Below are 18,282 nucleotides of genomic sequence, written 5' to 3' on the forward strand. Positions count from 1 at the left end.
GCGTAATTAGTCAAAAACCTGTGGGATGACTCCGCGCACGCGCAGGAGCACTCGTCGCCGGAAGTCATGATGCCCTGACCACGGCAAGAGATTTAGCACGCGTGCGCAGTAGGCCCATCTTGCAGCTGTGTTGTGGAAATGGTGGAGAAGAAAACTTCGGGTAAGTGATCTTCTGGCTGTTGGCCCACTCTCTTCCTCTCAGATTCGAACCTGGCCTAGGATTCCCTCACCCGGTTATTAGTCTCAAATCCCTCCCCCAGCGCTCGGGTACTGACAGGCCCCTAAACCCGGGGCAGCTCCCTTCTGTTCACGTTTTATTCATGCCTGCTGCAAACCGGGCGCTGGGGATGAAGAAAGAAGAAAGATCCTTCGCATCCAAGAACTGGCTTTCCGGGAGCGGGGCAGACACGCAGATCTACCATTGCGTTTCAGAGTGATACGTGCTATGGTAGAGGGATGCAAAGCTCCTGGGCTCAGGGAGGAGTGGCATCCAGCCCAACTTCTGGGAAGGAGAGGACAGGGAAGGCTTGGAGGGAAAGAAAACGCTTGGACTGTGTCTTGAAAGTTACGGTTTCGCTCCGTGCAAGTGCGTGGGGACTCCTTCCCTGCAGCGGTAATCACACGCGCCAAGGTAGGAGAGCAAGAAAACGTAGATCGCTTAGGAAACCAAGTTCACAATTCCCGGGCTTGTGGAGAAGAGACAGGCTGGAGGACAAGGGAAAGGTCCCCTTGAAAGGCATTTTAAACACTGCTGACGAGTTTAAACTCTATGGAGAGGGCAGTGAAAAGCCTTCAAGGGCTTTTAACGCAGGGATTGACGCAACAAATTTATCTCTTAGAAAAGGACTTTAGTGCAAAGGGTGGATTGGAGGGGCTACAGCCATGCTGTCCAGTAGAAATTTCTGGGATGTTGGGAATGTTTTTAATCAGCAATATTCAGTATGGCAGCCAAATAGCCGCCTGTGACTGTCGAGCACTTGAAATGCGGCTTAATTTAAAATTGCATGCATTTTAATGAATTACATCTTAATTAGTCTACATCTAAACGAAAATAACCTCATGTGACTAGTGGCTGCTTTATTGTGTAGCACAGGTCTAGAGATTGGAAGGCCAGTTAGGAAGCTATTGAGTAATCCAGATAAAAAGTGATGAGGGTGGGAGCAATCTGCCAGATTAACTTGTAATGAATCCAGTCATGTCCTCTTAAAACCCTCACTGGATCTCTGTCACCCTCACCATAATCCAAGCCCAGGAAATTCCCTGGCGGTCTAGTGGAATGGACCCTTAGGACCTTTCACTGCCGAGGTCTGGGTTCGATCCTTGGTTTGGAAACTAAGATGCCACAAGCCTTGCAGCACAGCCAAAAAATAAAATATAATTCCCCAATCTAAATTCATACAGACACATAAAGGTAATATTCTTAATGGTCTGCCTGACTTCATTGAAGGGATCCCTGGTGGCTCAGAGGTTAAAGCCTCTGCCTGCAATGCTGGAGACCTGGGTTCGATCCCTGGGTTGGGAAGATCCCCTGGGGAAGGAAATGGCAACCCACTCCAGTATTCTTGCTTGGAGAATCCCATGGACGGAGGATCCTTGTGGGCTACAGTCCACAGGGTCGCAAAGAGTCGGACAGACTGAACGACTTCACTGACTTCATATCCCCTACATACTTTATAATACCAGCCATATAGAACTTTAAAAAATGTATTGAAGACACTGCAGTCTTTCACCCAGGCCTTCTCTCATCCTGGTACCAAAGTCTAAGACACCTTCCGCTCCTCCAATCAGGCTAACTTCTGTCCATCAGTCAGGCCTCAACCTAGACTTACTTTCCCCTGGAAAATCTTCCTGACTACCCCAAGACCTGGTGGCTCAGACGGTAAAGAATCTGTCTGGAATGCAGGAGACTCGGGTTCGATCCCTGTGTTGGGAAGATGCCCTGGAGAAGGAAATGGCAACCCACTCCAGTATTCTTGCCTGGAGAATTCCATGGACAGAGGGACTTGGTGGGCTATAGTCCATAGGGTCGCAAAGAGTCAGACACAACAGAGTGACTGACACACACCCCAGGAATAGGTTATGTGTTTCTGTCGTGTGTTTCCTAGAACTTTGCACTTCCCCGTCCTAGTGTATACTGTCCTGTACCATGCTTGTTGATTCGATCATTTATATCCCCCACCTGATGTTAAACTCTGCTTATATTCCCAGAACCCAGGGCACTGCCTGGTACTAGGAAGGGAGGCAGTATAGTGCAGTGATCAAGAGGACTTTTTTTGATGCTGGGCAGTTCTGGGTTTGAATTCTGACCCAGGAGCTGCTTATTAGCTGTGTGAACTTTGGACAGGTTTCTTAACCTCTGAACTCCAGTAAACTGGGGATGATAGTGATGGTAGTGATACCTGTCTCATAGGGTTGATGTAAAGATCAAAGGATTCCATTTATGCAGAGAGATTAGTACAGTCAGACCTCAGATACGCAGGCTTGATTCTCGACCACCGTGATTAAGTGAGTATCACAATAAAGTTGAGTCACACCAATTTTTCGATTTCCCATTGCATATAAAAATTATGTTTACACTAGTCAATTAAGTGTGCAGTAGCATTTTGTCTTAAAACAATATATATGCTTTATTAAAACAGTTTTTTAAAAATTTATTTGGCTGTATTGGGTCTTTGTTGTGGCATGTGGGATCTTTTATTTTTTACTTGTGGCATGTGGGATCTATTAGTAGTTCCTTGACCAGGGTTCGAACCCAGGGCCCCGTGCATTCTAAGAACAGAGTCTTAGCCACTGTCCTATCAGGGAAGTCCCTGTGTGTGCTTTAATTAAAAAATACTTTTTGCTAAAAAGCACTAGCCATCATCTAAGCCTTCATCACAATGTAACTTTTTTTGCTATTGGAGGGTTTTGCCTCAGTGTGGATGGCTGCTGACTGATCAGGGTGTGGTTGCTGAAGGCTCGGGGGTTGTTGCGATTGCTTAAAATAAGGCAGCACTGACGTTTGCCACATCAGTTGACTCTTCCTTTCATGAAGGATTTCTCGGTAGCCTGCAGTGCTGCTTGATTGCATTTTATCCAGAGTAGAACTTCTTCCAAAATTGGAGTTCATCCTCTCAAACCCTACCACTGCCAGGGTTTTACATCAACTAAGTTATGTAATGTTCTGAATCATTTGTTGTTGTTTCGACAATCTTTACAACATCTTCACCAGGTGTGGTTTCCATCTTAAGCACCACTTTCTTGACTCACCCATGAAAATTGTACCATAAGATTGCAGTAATTCAGTCACATCTTCAGGCTCCTCTTCTAATTCTAGTTCTCTCACTATTTCTACTACATCTGCAGTTATTTCCTAAGTCATCCTTGACGGTTGAATCAGCTTCTTCCAAACTCTGGTTAGTGTTGATATTTTTTCCCTCTCCCATGAATCACAAATGTTCTTCATGGTATCTAGAATTCTGAATCCTTTCCAGGAGGTTTTCCATGGACTATGCCCAGCTCCATCAGAGGAATCATTATCTATGGTAGCAACAGCCTTATGAAATACATTTCTTAAATAATAAGACTTGAAAATCAAAGTTACTCCTTGGTTCGTGGGCTGCAGAATAGTTTGTTGTGGTATGAAAACAACATTGATTTTGTTGTACATCTCCATTAGAGCTCTTGAGTGACTGGGTACATTGTCAATGAGCATTAATATTTTGAAAGGCATCTTTTCTCCTGGGAAGTAGGTATCAACAGTAGGCTTCAAATATTCAGTCAACCATGTTATAAACAAATGTGCTGTCATCCAGGCTTTGTTGTTCCATTTATAGAGCAAAGGCAGAGTAGATCTAGCCTAATTCTTAAGGGCCTAGAATTTTCAGACTGGTAAATGAGCACTGTCCTCAACTTAAAGTCATCAGCCACTTGAGCCCCTAACAAGAGAGCCAGCCTATCCTTTGAAGCTTTGAAGTCAGGGATGGACTTCTCCTCTCTAGCTAGGAAAGTCCTGGATGGCCTCTTCAAATAGAAGGCAGTTTTGTCTACATTGAAAGTCTATTGTTTAATGTAGCCACCTTCATTAATTGTCTTAGCTAGCTCTTCTGATTTTTCTTCTTTTGGCCAGACCATGCAGCATCCAGGATCTTAGTTCCCCAACCTGGGATCAAACCTGGGCACACAGCACTGAAAGCATAGAGTTCTAACCACTGGAGCACCAGGGAACTCCCTTAGCTCGTTCTTGCTGTAGCTTCTACGTCAGCACTTATTGCATCACTTTGCACTTTTATGTTATGGCGACTGCTTCTTTCCTTAAACCTCACAAACCAACTTCTGCTAGCTTGGGACAGCTGACTGGTGGAGCAACCAGAACTCACACCCATTTATCAGTTACATTAGCTGTCCTGAGTGTGACTGGTTCCCTTAGAGTGGGAGTTGGTTTGCTGGGGGTGAGTTTGGAGTGGAAGAGAGGTAGGGAAATAAAACATCGCATGGACTGTGCTCTCACAGCAGAGTGGCTGTGAAGTTAGACACATGAGAATTCAGCAGGTTTTGCTATGGAGGGGAGAGTACCAGTTGAGTGGGGGATGGGGGGTGTTGAAGATGCAAGGGACAGGAAGACTTGAACTCAGAGTGAAGGATTTGGGTTTAGCAGTGGGACTTGTGGGTGCATCCACTTGGAATGGAGGGAGACGGGGGTACCCACGCAGTTACGATTGAGGGTGGGCTGATGGAATAGCATCTCTCCATGGTGGCTTGTCCTTTGAGGTGGGAAATAAGATTGCTGTGCATAAAGGCTGAGTGCATCAAGGTCCCAGTGGCGCCTGGGAAACCCAAGTGCACTGCGGTCTCCACCGGCACGGTTGTGTGGTTTCTGCCAGCAATGAGAGGTCTCCAGGAGACATTTCACTGCCCAGGTCTGGGATTGGGAGGAAAGGATGGGGCCAAAAGGATGGAAACCAGGCATGAATGAGTGAAACAGCAGTCTTAGGTGGCTAAGAAGGAAGCAGCCAGAATGGGCGATATATTGGGAGGAGATCCAGGGGCCAAGGGTTTGGGGACTAGGGTGAGATCAGAGAACTGTGGCTCCCACACCCTGGACATCTTCCTTCCACCCACGGCTCAGAGCCGAGGCTGCCCAGCGTCTCTTTGCTCCTGTAACTGTTGTGGCCCCATCCCATCTAGTTCGCTCCCAGGACCCTGGACAGCGGCGGGTGCTGGACCGGGCAGCCCGGCAGCGCCGCATCAACAGGCAGCTTGAGGCCTTGGAGAATGACAACTTCCAGGACGACCCCCACGCGGGCCTCCCCCAGCTGGGCAAGCGGCTACCTCAGTTTGATGACGACGCAGACACTGGTGAGGCGGGTGGAGGAGGAAGGGGGTGCCGCGGGGGGCAGTGGAAGGGGGGGTCCAGGAGGCAAGGCTGCAGGAAGAGGGAAGAGCCTGGCTGGGTCAGGGCTGTGTAAGGATGTCGGGCTGGGGGATGGATGGCCTGCGAGCTCCTCTGGCTCCCTTGAGCCAGGCCCTCTCCCAGTCTCTGCCTCAGTTTCCTTTCCTGTGTATAGAATAAAGAAGCCAGGGCAGGTGAGCCCTTGAGATCGCTTCCGGCTCTGACATGGAGCTCTAGGTATCAGGAGTGTGGAGATGGAGGAAGGCTCGGGTTGGAGAAGTGGAGGCGGGGAAGGATGGTAGAGAGAGGCCGGCTTAGAACCTGGCAGGCACCTGGGCAGGGAAGGGACACAGGGGCATTGGGAACAGTGGGGCAGAGAAGCTGGTGTCTTCTGGGTGAGGGCCAAGTAACTCATCGCCCTTGACGTCTAGGAAAGAAAAAGAAGAAAACACGAGGTGATCATTTTAAACTCCGCTTCCGAAAAAACTTTCAGGCCTTGCTGGAGGAGCAGGTGAGAGGAGCTGGCAGGGAAGACCCCACGGGGCAGGGATGCACCTGCTGGGATCCCTGGGTGGGCGGAGCAGTCAGAGCCGGCCCCGCCCCCTTGTCTCTGCAGAACCTGAGCGTGGCCGAGGGCCCTAACTACCTGACGGCCTGTGCGGGACCCCCGTCCCGGCCCCAACGCCCCTTCTGTGCTGTCTGCGGCTTCCCCTCCCCCTACACCTGTGTCAGCTGCGGTGCCCGGTACTGTACTGTGCGCTGTCTGGGCACCCACCAGGAGACCAGGTGAGAGGGGCCTTCCCCCGGCCCACAACCTCCCCCTCCTCCCTCCAGCAGCCTAGGGACCCTCTGCTCATCCAGGGCTTCCTCTGCCCGCAGGTGCCTGAAGTGGACTGTGTGACTCTGGGCATCCCCAGAGAGGAAGGCCCTGTGCATCGCCCAGCCTTGGAGAGAGCGTCACCGAAGGAAAAGACGCTCCTCCTGGACCAGGAGGGCAGCCCAGCAAAGCCCATGTCCTGTCCTCCAGGGAGACCAGCCTCACTTCCAGGGCCGGAGGCAGGGCGGTACCTGAGCCCTCGGAGTGCAGTTGTAATAAAAGGTCCCGTGCGAGGAAGAGCCTGCCCAGGTGGTTCTGTGGGATTTTGCGGGTGAGGCTGGTGGGTCCCTTGTTTCTTGAACTCGCTGCTCTGTGTCTTTTCCTCCTACCTGTCAATCACTCCTCCCACCGTCTGCCCCTCTGGGTCCCTGACCAAGAAAGATGCTGTCCTATTCTTCCGCCACCCCTATGTCGTTGCTTTTCTTGGCTGCTACTTTTTGTCACTTTTTTGGTTATTGATCTAGTTTTTCTTTTCTTTTTTTTTTCCTTTGCCTTTTGTTTCTCTAGTTCTTCTGAGTGTATTTTGAGTCCCAGGACTGGTGATGGGGAAGTGGAGTGAGGGCTGGGGACGGGGATGTAGAAGGGTAACACAGAAGGAGCCAGCCCTGTCTTTGTCTCTGATTCTTACCCAAAGGGGAGAGACTGGGCCCTTGTCCTTGGTGCCACCCATCTGAGTTGTCCTTAGGAAGCCCGTCTTATCATGGACTGTGGTGTGTGAAATTAGTAGTAGTAGAGAAAACCTAGACATTTCTGGGAAGCGTCAGGGAGTTCATGGTACAGAGGCCTCTGTTCCTGGTGACCCTGATGCTATTAATATAACATTGTGGCACTAGAGCTTCTTACACCCACACCTTCTCTAAGTGGATTATAAGCCATGAGCTCGAAAACGCCTCGGAGTTGCTGTCTTGAGGCTCAGTACCTTGTTGCAACATAGCAAAGCAGATGCGTAGGAAAGACCTGTGACACAGGTGATTTCAATAAGGTATTCATGAGATCCAGCCAGGCTGGTGTCAGGGGCCTTCCTAGGCTCTTCTCCCCGCTTTTGGGGACTTCCTTGTGGTTGGACTTTCTCGCCAGGTGTTGCCAGTCTCTTCCTGGGAAGTTGCTTGCTCTTTCTTCTGGAGACTGGTGGTTGGGCAAGTAGTGTTGGGTGACAGCGTCGTGTTGAATGGTGGTAAGGACAGGGTTTAAGAGACAGTCCTCAGCGTGGTGGTTTTCAGAAAAGGCTGTAAAATTTTTTACTATCCTTCAAGCATCAAAAAGTGGCTGCTGGCCCCCTTCCCCTGGGATCTGGTCAGACTTACGACTGCTTGGCCCAGTAGACAATGGTAGAAGAATGATCATGGGACATGAAAGGCCAGGTGGTAAAAGGCAGTGCAGCTTCTGCCCCGTCCCCCAATACTTACCTTTGGAGCCCTCGGCTACTTTGTAAGAAACCCAACCGTCCTGAAGTCCCCATGCTGTGAGGAAGCCCCGTGTGTGCAGGTCCTCCCATTGACAGGTCCAGGTGAGCAAGCCTTCAAGCCTTCCCAGCCCAGGCTTCCACCATAGGAGTGAAGCTGCTTCACTCCTGTGACATCAAGTCACCCTCACCCATTTGAGTCTTCCTAGCTGTGTCCTCAACATCTTGGAGCAGACACTGGCCATCTCTGCTCTAAATTCCTGACCTACAGGATCCACGTGTATAGTAAAACGGTTTATGCCTTTGAGCCTTGGGATGGTTGGTTGGACAGCGATAGTAACGGGCACATCAGGAATTCAGTCTGCTGGCTGCTGACTCTTTGGCCTAGATTAATTATCTTGCTCTCATCCAGGGAAACCTCCCTGGATCCTAACCTTTCTACTTTCATCTCCGCCAAGAAGTGCACTCAAGAAAGAAAATAGAGGGAATTTCTTGGCGATCCAGTGGTTAGGGCTCGGCACTTTCACTCTGCTGGGCCCCAGGTTTGATCCCTGGTTAGGGAACTAAGATCCCACAAGCTGCACGGTGTGACCAAAAAAAAGACAAGACTATTTCTTGGCTGAGGAACACCTCCTGTGCTTCACTGTGATCACCTGCTTCGGATTTCCTGTTGGATTGCTGCTGAGTCGGCAGTCTCCTTGGTTTATTTCCTAAGTGTACTGATATTTTGTTCCGCATGGTATAAGATTTGTCTACTCTGACACACTCAGTCTTCCTCTGCTGGCCTTGATAGGATCCCAGGGGCCTCCTCATGGTGACTGGCTCTACAAGTCATTTATTGATCTTTTCTAGGAAGGATCTCCAGACCCTCATTTAAAACTATAATTCCTCAAGGAAAATCTTGAGCAGTTTTTGCCAGCTTCCTATGTACTAGTGGAGACTTGGTCCCCACCTTGGGAAACACCTGGGTCTTTGGAAAATCCCTGGTGGCTCAGATGGTAAAGAATCTGCCTGCAATGTGGGTGATCCCTGGTCAGAAAGATCCCCTGGAGAAGGAAACGGCTACCCGTGCCAGGAGTCTTGCCTGGGAAATCCCCTGGGACAGAGAGCCTGGTGGGCCACAGTCCATGGGGCCGCAAATGGTCGAACACAGCTGAGCGACTAACACTTTCACTTCGCTGTACTACTAATTATTAGTGCTGCGTACAAGGTTGGACAGATCACTTTGCCTCTCCGACTCTGTTACAGCCACCTTCCAGAAATCAGAGGACTAAAGACTGTACCAGGCACAGTGCCTGGTGTTCAGTGAGTGCTCAGCTATTGTCTTCATTGCCCAAGACCTAAGCAGTTTGTTGTTGAGTTTTTTCGTAGCCAGTTCCTCAGAAACCAGAGGCTTCTTGGAATAAGCAGCCGTAGCACCTTGCCCATTACATGGTAACTAGCTGTCTGCATTTCTGTCTGCTCCCAGCCTGTGAGTTCTCTGAGGGCAGGGAACTCACCAGATCTTGCTTCTGTAGCTTCTAGCAGAGAAGAAAATAATGTTAAAAAGGGTTAAAAAGTAGTTCAATAGCCCTTTATAGCCATGTGACCCTGCTTGATGGACAAAGAAACCAAACCTTAACCCCATGGTCATATGAAGGCACGCAGTCAAGGCTTGAATGTGAAACTTGGCTCAGGTTGGTTTTCCTGAAAGGGGGAAGGGGTGAGAAGAGGCAGGTCAGCATCACGAGGCCCAGGGCCTGTCCTGTAGGTTGTTACACTGAGGGCCTGCGTGGAACCCGCTTCCCAGTGTCTGTGTTTCTGTACAGTCCCTTCCACATGGACTTTGGACTTGGCCTGGGGACAGCCACAAATGGTATGAAAGCCGAGTGTGGGGGGGCAGGGGCAGGGATAGGCCAGGGAACCCTTTATGATGGGAATAGCACGGAAAGCATGTGTTCTGGGTGGAGCCCAGGAGGAAGCCCTGATTCGCATGTGTGTATCCATTGAGCAGTCCAGCTTGCTGGGAGACCACGGATGTATGGAGGAATAGTAAGAAATGGGGATAGAAAGGCAAGCTAGGGACTTCCCTGGTGGGTCAGAGGTTAATAATCTGCCTGCCGATGCTGGGGACGAAGGTTCAGTCCCTGGTCGGGGAACTAACATCCCACATGCTGAAGGGCAATTAAGGTGGTGTACCACAACTGGAGAGAACCCAGCTTGCTGCAATAAAGAGCCCACGAGTGTGGAGTGTGGCAGCTAAGACCCGATGCAGCCAAATTAATTTTTTTTAAACAGTTGGGCCAGGGCCAGGCAGCGTGCCAAGGTGTAATTGTCTTTTTTTCCTGCAGCACCAGGGTGCTGCCAGGGCAGGATGATGAATAGGGAGAAAAGGGAACTGAGTCACAAAGCTCACTTAGGGGGTTTCTCTAACATTAGAGTCTGGGGATGAGGGCTGGACCCAACACAGGCGGGACAAGGGGGAGAACTAGGTGGAAGTGGAAAGCTCTATGGAGAATTGATAGGATTTGGCTGCCAGCTGAGGGGAGGTGGTGAAGAGGAAGTGAAGGGAGCAGCCAGAGAGGACTGAGGTGGTCAGTCTGTGAGACTCAAGAGTTTGGCCTGGCAGAAACTGATTTTGGGGGAAAGTGATGAATTCACCCAGCCTGCTGACAACACTCGAGGGCTGCACGACTTCTGAAGCTCAGGAGAGAGGGCCCAGTTAGAACGCAGGTGTGGGAGGTCTCTACATCCCAGGAGAAAGTCAGTGCAGGTGAGCAGGTGGGATCAAAGGAAGGTCAAGTGCCACGCCACCAAGGACTCGTTGCTGTACGCAGCACGACGGGATGGGTGCCAGGGTAGACCCTGCTCTCTGCTCCTAACACTGGATGCCAGGCTTCTTTCCCTCAGCCTCAGTTTCCTGCCTTAATTGTGTACTGGCTCTGCTCAGTGCTGGCTGGGCCTATGCCAAGCATGCCCACGGCACTGTAGCCATGTCTGAGCTGGATACCATTCAGTCACACACACACACACACACACACACCACCAATACACAGGCCTCTGAACAGACCTCCAGTGCCTTTTCTGGAAGTTATTGAACCATCCCCAGAAAAATGTACTTGCTCCAGGCCTGGCTGACTTGACACCATTTCAAAAGGCTTGTCAACTTCTGATATTCACTCTCAGGTCCAGGTAAAGAAACTCTAGACCACTCATCTCCTCGTACAGCTGTGAGAAAGGTCCAGAGTAAAAGGAATGACTTGTTATCAGTCTGGCCAGAGGGTATCTGCTATTCCGGTCCTTATCTGCTGCTTATTGGGCCTTATCAGTAGTTGTGAGAATGCCACACTCTACAAACTACTTGCAACTCCTTTCCTCCTTTGCCAGATGGGGCAGTCCAAAGGCAGTGGACAGGTGACAGCCTGGGGTCCAGGAACTGAAGTGACCCTGGGTGCCGCCTCAGCCACCCCTTGCTGGGTCAACTGCCTCATGACACCTTCAACCCCAGAACAGTTCACAAGTTTATTTATGCATGAATTTATACAGACTGCAAACACTCGGGGACGCCTCCACCCGCTTAACGGCCCAGAACCTAGACTCAGAAGGTTAAGAGGGCCCAGCCTCAGAGGCCAGAGATGAGTTCTCAGGAGGCCGATTGTTGGCAGCAGAGGATCCGGAGAACCAGAGGAAAGAGGTGTAGCCAGGGCGGAGCTCCCATGGGAAGGCGGGGCCTGAGGCCAGAGCTGGGTGTGGCTTCCGGGCAGGGGGCGGAGCCTGAAGCGTGGCTTGGTCCTGAACTTGATAACCTAGAACAGGGGCCCGCGCCCGCAGCCCCGGTATTCCAGGGACCCCTCTCCACTGGGGGCAGTGGGAAGGGAATGGGTCCACAGGCCCGGCTGTCTACACGTAAGCGTTCTTCCCGTACTTGCCAAAGCTGCTGTCGCCCTCTTCATCCGACGCTGCGGCGGGCAGGCGGGCAGCGAGGCTGGCGGCCGGTATCACGGGGGCCTTGTAGGGAAGCTGGACGCTGGCAGAGGAGAGAACCTGGTCAGAGGGAGGTGCGGCCCTCGCCCCGCACTCCGCCCCCGCGGCGCGCCCTCCCTTACCCGGTGGCGGGGTCCCGGTCCCGAGAGCAGCAGCAGTTGGAGAAGAGGCAGATGCCGCCCAGGATGGCAAGTAGGCAGGCGCTCCAGCCCAAGTAGAGGGCAGGGCCCAGCTCGTACCTGGGGACAAGGACGGTGAGCAGGCGGCGCTAGCTCAGGAGTCGCACTGAGACCCACCCGCTGTCCCCCACACTCACTTGGTTCCTGCGTACAAGGGGTTGAAGAAGTCCCTGGTGATGTTGAAGGCGTACCAGGAGACGGCCACCATCCCGCAGATACCTGGGGGAGGAACCGGAGAACCCAGCTAGGCCTGGTGGAGGAAGGTGTGGCCCAGAGAAGGGACATGGGCATCAAGTCCAAGAGCAAGCTTCATCGGATCCCTTTCATTTCCCCTCGCCAGCTCCTCACTTCTGTTTCCTACGTCAAAAGGCAGGCTGCTCCATCCAGCACCCAGGACACACTGCAGCCCATCTTTCTTGTCTAGTATCCCACTTTACTCCTCAGCCCCTCTTCCCTGTTTATCCCACACCTGCCCTGTCCCTCCTACCTCTAGTGCCTGGACCACAGTTTCCACACTAGGAATCTGCTCCAGCTCCTACCCATCTTCAAAAGCCCAAGCAGTCTTCCCTGATCAGCCCTGCCTGCGCTGACACCCCTTTCCTGGGTCTTACGGCTCAGTGCATGAAGGCCAGCCAGGCCCCTGGACTACTGGTCCAGCCTGGCCGCCCCCCGGGGCTGTGTCTTCCAGTAAGCCACCTGGCTTCTCTGAGCCTATGTCCACATCTGGAGAACAGGACAAGACCTGCCCTATCTCAGAGGCGTGTTGTGAGGGGATGTGCACAGATATGTTTTGCAAATTGAAAAGGGATGGCAAGTCTTGTGGTACTGTTATTGTGCACAGTGTGTGTGTGTGCGTGCGTGCACGTCCTAGCTCTGATCTTCCCAGCCAGACTGTAAGCTCTGGAGGGCAGAAACTCTCAGCTTTGGATTCCCTCCCACACCTCGCTCATGCCTGGCTCCTAGTGCAGGCTCAAGAAACATTGCTGATGGACTGATTTGTAACCAAGGGATTGGTGAGTATGGGTGAGGGTGGGTGAGCAGGGAGAGGGGTCAGGTGTCAGTGCAAAGGGGAAGGTGAGGCAACCCTGGGTCTGGGTTGCCCACCCCACCCCCACTGCAGTACCACCTCCTCCCACTGCAGCTCAGGGTCCACCCATGACTTCCCCCGATTACCAGCCAGGATGTGTAGGGCTCCTGCGGTGGCCGCCAGCTTGGTTTTTCTGGAGAGCTCCAGGCCCCCAATGTTCGTGCAGCGCAGCCCCACCATGCCTAGGAAGAGGCCCAGGAAGCCCAGGAGGATGGCGGTGATCATGAGCGCCCGGCAGGCCTGGATGTACCCTGGGGAGGCGGGGGGCAGCCATGGGTCCCAGACCCGGCCCTTTCCCCTCCACCTGCTCTCCAGCCTGTGACAGAGTTAGCCCCTAATGTAACCTGCTCAGGTCTCGGTCCCTAGAAGCCCTCAAATCCTCTCCTTCCCCTTCGGGCCCCATCAGTCTGAGGGGTCAGCCTGAGGGGTCACACCCCCTCCTTCCCAGGAGCTCACCTCCGCACCCTTCGACCCTCCAGGTGCACTTCACCTCTGTCTCTGTTACAAGGCTTCTGCTCAGCGCCACTTAGACACTTTGGCTAATAATGCTTTGTCCTGGGGTGATACTCTTTGGCAGGATTTTTTTTTTTTTTTTAATTTTTGTCCACACTACTTGGCATGTAGGATCTTTGTTCCCCGACCAGGGATCGAACCTGGCGACCCTCTGTGGTGGAAGCACGGAACCTCAACCATTGGACCACCAGGGAAGTCCCTGCATCGTAGGGTATTCAGCAGCATCCTTGCCCTCTGCCCACTAGATGTCAACAGCAGTCCCCCTAGACAGGACAATCAAAATCTCTAGACATTGTCAAAAAACTACCACTAGTTGAGAACCACCATGGGGTCGCTAAGAGTAGGACACGACTGAGCGACTTCACTTTCACTTTTCACTTTCTTGCATTGGAGAAGGAAATGGCAGCCCACTCCAGTGTTCTTGCCTGGAGAATCCCATGGACGGGGGAGCCTGGTGGGCTGCTGTCTATGGGGTCGCACAGAGTAGGAAACGACTGAAGTGACTTAGCATAACATGCTCTGCTGGGTGTTACAGACACTACACTCTGTGAGCACCCCTCCCCTGGCTCACATCTGGGAGGTCCCATTTAATGCCCAGCACAGTGCCTGACATCCTGAACCGAGCCTCTTCCTGGAGTGACCGATAGGGGGCAGCAGTGGCAGCTTCTAATCTGGAAGGTGGGATACCTGGGCCTAGGAGGGGTGTGAGGCAAGTCTAGCTCATATGCTCCTTCCTCAGAGCCGAAGCTCCCTTTCTGGGCCCCCTTCCTCCTCCTAGGTCTTCGACAGTTGCTAAGTACTCCCAAGGACCTTGCACCCCTTCCCTGGGTGGGGCAGTGCCACCCGTGTTGAAGGGGAAAGGCTGGGCCCCTGCCAGGAAGATGTGAAGTCGCCCAGGGTTGGGGGGCAGGGAGGAGGGGCAAAGTTCCCTGGGAGCATTTTCTCCTTCCCCGTCACTTCCTCTGGAGTTCCCCCAGCCTCTCCCCCTACTTATCCATCCACCCACCCACCCATCCCCAACCTGGGCAGACCAGCTCCTGATCCCCAGGGAGCTCTTGTAGGTAAGGAGATATTACTGAAGGGTCCGTAAGCAGCTGCGTGGCTGCAGTGTGAATAAGTGACAGGACCCCTCCCAGGACCAGAACCAGCCTGGGAACAAAGTATCGGCTGGCTCTGAATTCCAGACCCCCAGCCACCTGGGTGGCTCAGGGCAGGTCACCATGCAGTTTTCCTGCTTCTGGAAGATGAGGTCATTAATGCTGCCAGTGTAAACAGCACTAAAATGGTGCGCGCGAAGCACTAATGATGCCTGGAACCTCAACCTGATCCCTGGACAGCTGCGTGCTCTCTGCCCTCCCCGCTCGGCTCGCTCACCCTTGCGTCTCCGTCCTCCATTGTCTTCTGTGCACACTCATGAGAGGTTTCTAGCAGCAGTCCCAGTGGGGCCCCTCCTCACACCACGCTGCTGAGCGGCTGCAGCCAATGTCCCTCCTGCCCACCCACCATTCTCGTGTCCGATCCTGGTGCCTGACCCAGATTGTACTCAGCTTTCATAGAAGTTTTTTTTTTTTGGGGGGGGGTGTCCTGGATGGGCTGAGAGCATGAAGCCCCTGTAGCTGCCTCAGGAGACCCTGGGAATAGTAGGGGCAGGGGAGACCCACCCAGACTCCCTAGCGGCTCATAGCATCTCTGATACTCGGGGAGGCAGTTTCCTGGCATGCTGGCCTCAGCTCCTTCCCCTGCCACCTGGCCCCTGCAGCTGGGGGACCTGGAAGGGCACGATGGCTCCAGCAACCCCAGTGAGGGCGCGGGAGCTGCAGTGCACTGGGTTCCTGGTCATCCCCTCATGGTCTGGTGAGGGGCCGACTGAAGGACTCCCTAGGTGGGGGAGTGATGGGTACTGCTCACAACGTGAGCTCCAGCCACCAGGGAGGACCTTTTGGGGCCCAAAGAGCTGTAGGCTCCAGCCCACTAACAACCCCAAACACATATGCACACACAGCCCTGACTACAGTGGGTACTGAGACGGGCAAGAGGACTCCATTTAAAACAGCCTTCTAGAGCTCGCCATGGCAGTGAGACCAATGTCCCAGTGCAAGCCTGGTGCAGTTATTGAGACTTCTAAGTATCTCAACCCCCAGGAATCCCAGATGGGGTTTCCTCTTCACCCCACGAGCCCCAGTACTCTCACCCCAAAACTAAAGTGCTGGATTTGATTGAGTGAACGTAGACACCAACCTCACATTAACATTTTCTGCACATTCCATCTCACATAATCCTCATGACCACCCAGTGAACCAGTGCTATTCTGACCCCAAGTCTTAACAGATGGGTCAAATGAAGCTCATTTTATCAGGCCTGAGGCACGGAGCAGGTCCACGGCAGGTGCTGGGGCCGTCACTCTAGACCCGGTGCCCGCACTTGTAGCCACAAAGACAGAGGGGCATGCTAGAGCAGGGGGCCACATGTGGCACGGCCTCTGCTGCAGTTCCAGACAGAGATGCCCCCAGCACTCCTGGCTGCAGGAAGCAGGTCTCCTCACTGCATCTGGCTTCCCTTGGCTATATGGTGCCCAAGGTCCGACCACAGGCAGCACCCACCCTCCCTGGGGTCTCTCCAGCCTCCCGCCTCCCTCTGCTCCCTTCGGCTCTCCCCAGCCCGTACCAGAGAGGGCCAGCATGGACGGGAACTCCCAGCAGTTGTGGACTCCCATGGAGTCAGTGGCACAGCTGTACCAGAGGTTCTCGAAGATGGTGTTGGTGGTGATGACATTCCCATGCACGGTGGACACTCGCCAGCTGCTGTGTGCCAGAGTCACCCCCAGCATCAGCAGCCCCACGGCTGTGAGGAAGAAGCCGAAGATCTCCACAGCCACTGGCATGGTGGGACACAGGCCCCAAGGGGAGCCCGGGGCCCCGGAGAGGGGGAGGGGCTGGGCCCCGGGGGATCTGAGGGGGCTTTGGCCAAGGAGGGTGGTTCAGGCAGGCTAGGGAAAGAGAGGGAGGCAGGCTGCAGCCTCGGCCTCTTCCGTGGCCCAGGTCCGGCTCCGGTTTGTCTCCTGCCCTCTCCCCTGGTCTCTTCGCTTCCCCGCAGGTCCGTCAGAGGAATGAGCCAAGCGCGCACGGCAGCTGTTGACGAGATGGAGGGAATAAACGAAACGGGCCAAAAGTCCACCCCCTCCCCCCTGGCCTCTGGGCTGCCCTGGGCTCCCCGCCCCTTGAGGGTGGGGGGAGAGGACTTACCCGGGAGTGACTAACGGACACGCCGCCAAGGAGGGGCTCCCATGGGAGGCACTGGGAGCCAAGGGGAAGCGTCGGCTCTGACTCAGCTTTCATCGGGGGCCAGAGAATGGAGTAAGAGGGGCAAGGAAAGAGGGAGCGGCTGAGAGGCAAGAGACCGAGACTGAACACGGAGAAGTCCCCTGCACCTTTCGGTGGGGAAGGATCAAGGCAGCTGAGCCACCCTCCCTGAATGCTGGTGAGAACAGCTCAAGAAACGCAAAGACCTCGGGGTTGAGTCTCCAAGGAAGAGTAAGGTTGAATGAGGGAATGGGAAATCTGGGGGAACCCATGGCTCTGGAATCCAACCAACCGGGATTCAAACCAGGTCCTATCCTTTACCAAAGCAACACGGGCATGAAGTCGGAGCTCCTTGAGCTTGTTTCTGCTTCCATGAACTAGAACTATTACTCCTCACTTCATAGGTTCTGTTAAGAATTGTGACCACAGATCAAAGCTCCTTGCAAGTATGAACTGCTCAGTACCTGGTGAATGCCCTGGGTGTCCAAGGCCCAGGTTGAGGCAACCAGGGGTTGTTCTCGTCCAAACTTCCAACTTCCTGAACTTGAATTTCTCCCCTTGTTGGGTTGATCTTTGACTCTCAGCAAAAAGCTTGATCTTGCTGCCAAAGGGGCCCTAAGTGGGATAAATCACAAGCCCAGGACGTGATCCTCTGATAATCTAAACAGCTCAGAGTTATCAGAACCGTCACCGGCTCTACTAATTATGACAGATTAGAAACCTCCGGGTCCCCACCCCAAGCCAACGCTGAGCACCTGTCCTGGCAGAGATGGTCTCATTTCCCACCCTGAGGCCACAGCTGGGACAGGTCCGGTTCTCTTCTGGCGGGGGTGGCTGGGGCTCAGTTCCAAGGGGCCCATTCTACACCCAGGCAGTCACACAGGACATCACTGTGCTGAGATGCAATCCCCATCCTCCTCCCTGTGCCAGGCTCCTCCATGCTGCCCACAGGTGCCTCCTCCCCTGTCCCCCCAGCGGGGATAAGGAATGAGAGGTATGAAGTGAAGCAAGACAGGCCCAGGCTGAGCCTGGCACAGGGTGACGGGTGTGAGGCCAAGTTGGCTGGGTGGAGACTGGGTCCCGACCTTCCTCTGCAACTGGGATGTCCTGGGTTCCTGACCTCTTCCATGACCTCTGCCAACTCCATGCCAAATGCCCGTTTCCTCCCCCCCTACCTCGCCCCCGGCAGTCCACCCGCCCCTTAAGGAGAGGGACAGGGAGGAGGAAGGGGAGGACGCAGGACAAAGGGAGGGAAGGGTGGAGGTTTTGGAGGAAGCTGAGTGGGGCCTCCCTGGTGTGGAAAACTCCATGCTGAGAGGCAGCTGAGTGGGTCAGAGGAGACATCAGTCTCGCCTGTCCCTTCAGCTCTGCCCTTCCCGCCTCTGGTCACTGTTTTTTGTCAGGATTCTAAGGCTGTGCAAAGGCCACGTCCCTATGCTGGCCTGCCACTGCTCAAGGACATGGCTAGTGGTGGGGGAAGGAAGGAAGGGTGTGGGGTCTGGGCAGCTTGGTGGACAAAGGAGAACCCCACAGCAGCCTCCGGGGTAGGAGTAGGAGGGTGCAGAGCAGGAAGGGCCCATGTGTGACCCCC

General features: G+C 53.6%; 2 protein-coding genes across 4 annotated transcripts; one reads left to right on the forward strand and one right to left on the reverse strand.

The window, feature by feature from the left end:
* Positions 1-51: 51 nt before the first annotated feature.
* ZNHIT1 (zinc finger HIT-type containing 1) lies at positions 52-6,487 on the forward strand. Its single transcript, XM_027526911.1, has 5 exons — positions 52-160; positions 5,167-5,337; positions 5,803-5,882; positions 5,988-6,157; positions 6,251-6,487. Exons 1-5 carry the CDS (start codon positions 139-141, stop codon positions 6,270-6,272), a joined length of 465 nt encoding a protein of 154 aa, XP_027382712.1. The 5' UTR covers positions 52-138; the 3' UTR covers positions 6,273-6,487.
* A 4,650-nt stretch (positions 6,488-11,137) lies between these two features.
* On the reverse strand, positions 11,138-18,268 carry CLDN15 (claudin 15). Of its 3 annotated transcripts, none has more exons than XM_027527016.1 (6): positions 17,447-17,880; positions 16,057-17,306; positions 12,966-13,130; positions 11,930-12,011; positions 11,736-11,852; positions 11,138-11,656 (listed from the first exon to the last, which is right to left on the reverse strand). In XM_027527016.1, the coding sequence occupies exons 2-6, from the start codon at positions 16,271-16,273 to the stop codon at positions 11,530-11,532; spliced, it is 708 nt and encodes a 235-aa protein (XP_027382817.1). In that variant the 5' UTR covers positions 16,274-17,306; positions 17,447-17,880; the 3' UTR covers positions 11,138-11,529. The 3 variants fall into 3 exon arrangements, with proteins under 3 accessions (XP_027382817.1, XP_027382818.1, XP_027382819.1); XM_027527017.1 differs by having other exon boundaries at positions 16,057-16,520; positions 16,635-17,880; XM_027527018.1 differs by having other exon boundaries at positions 12,966-13,061; positions 16,057-18,268.
* Between the last annotated feature and the right edge of the window lie 14 nt (positions 18,269-18,282).

Source organism: Bos indicus x Bos taurus, chromosome 25 (assembly GCF_003369695.1).
Source record: "Bos indicus x Bos taurus breed Angus x Brahman F1 hybrid chromosome 25, Bos_hybrid_MaternalHap_v2.0, whole genome shotgun sequence".
NCBI lineage: Eukaryota > Metazoa > Chordata > Mammalia > Artiodactyla > Bovidae > Bos > Bos indicus x Bos taurus.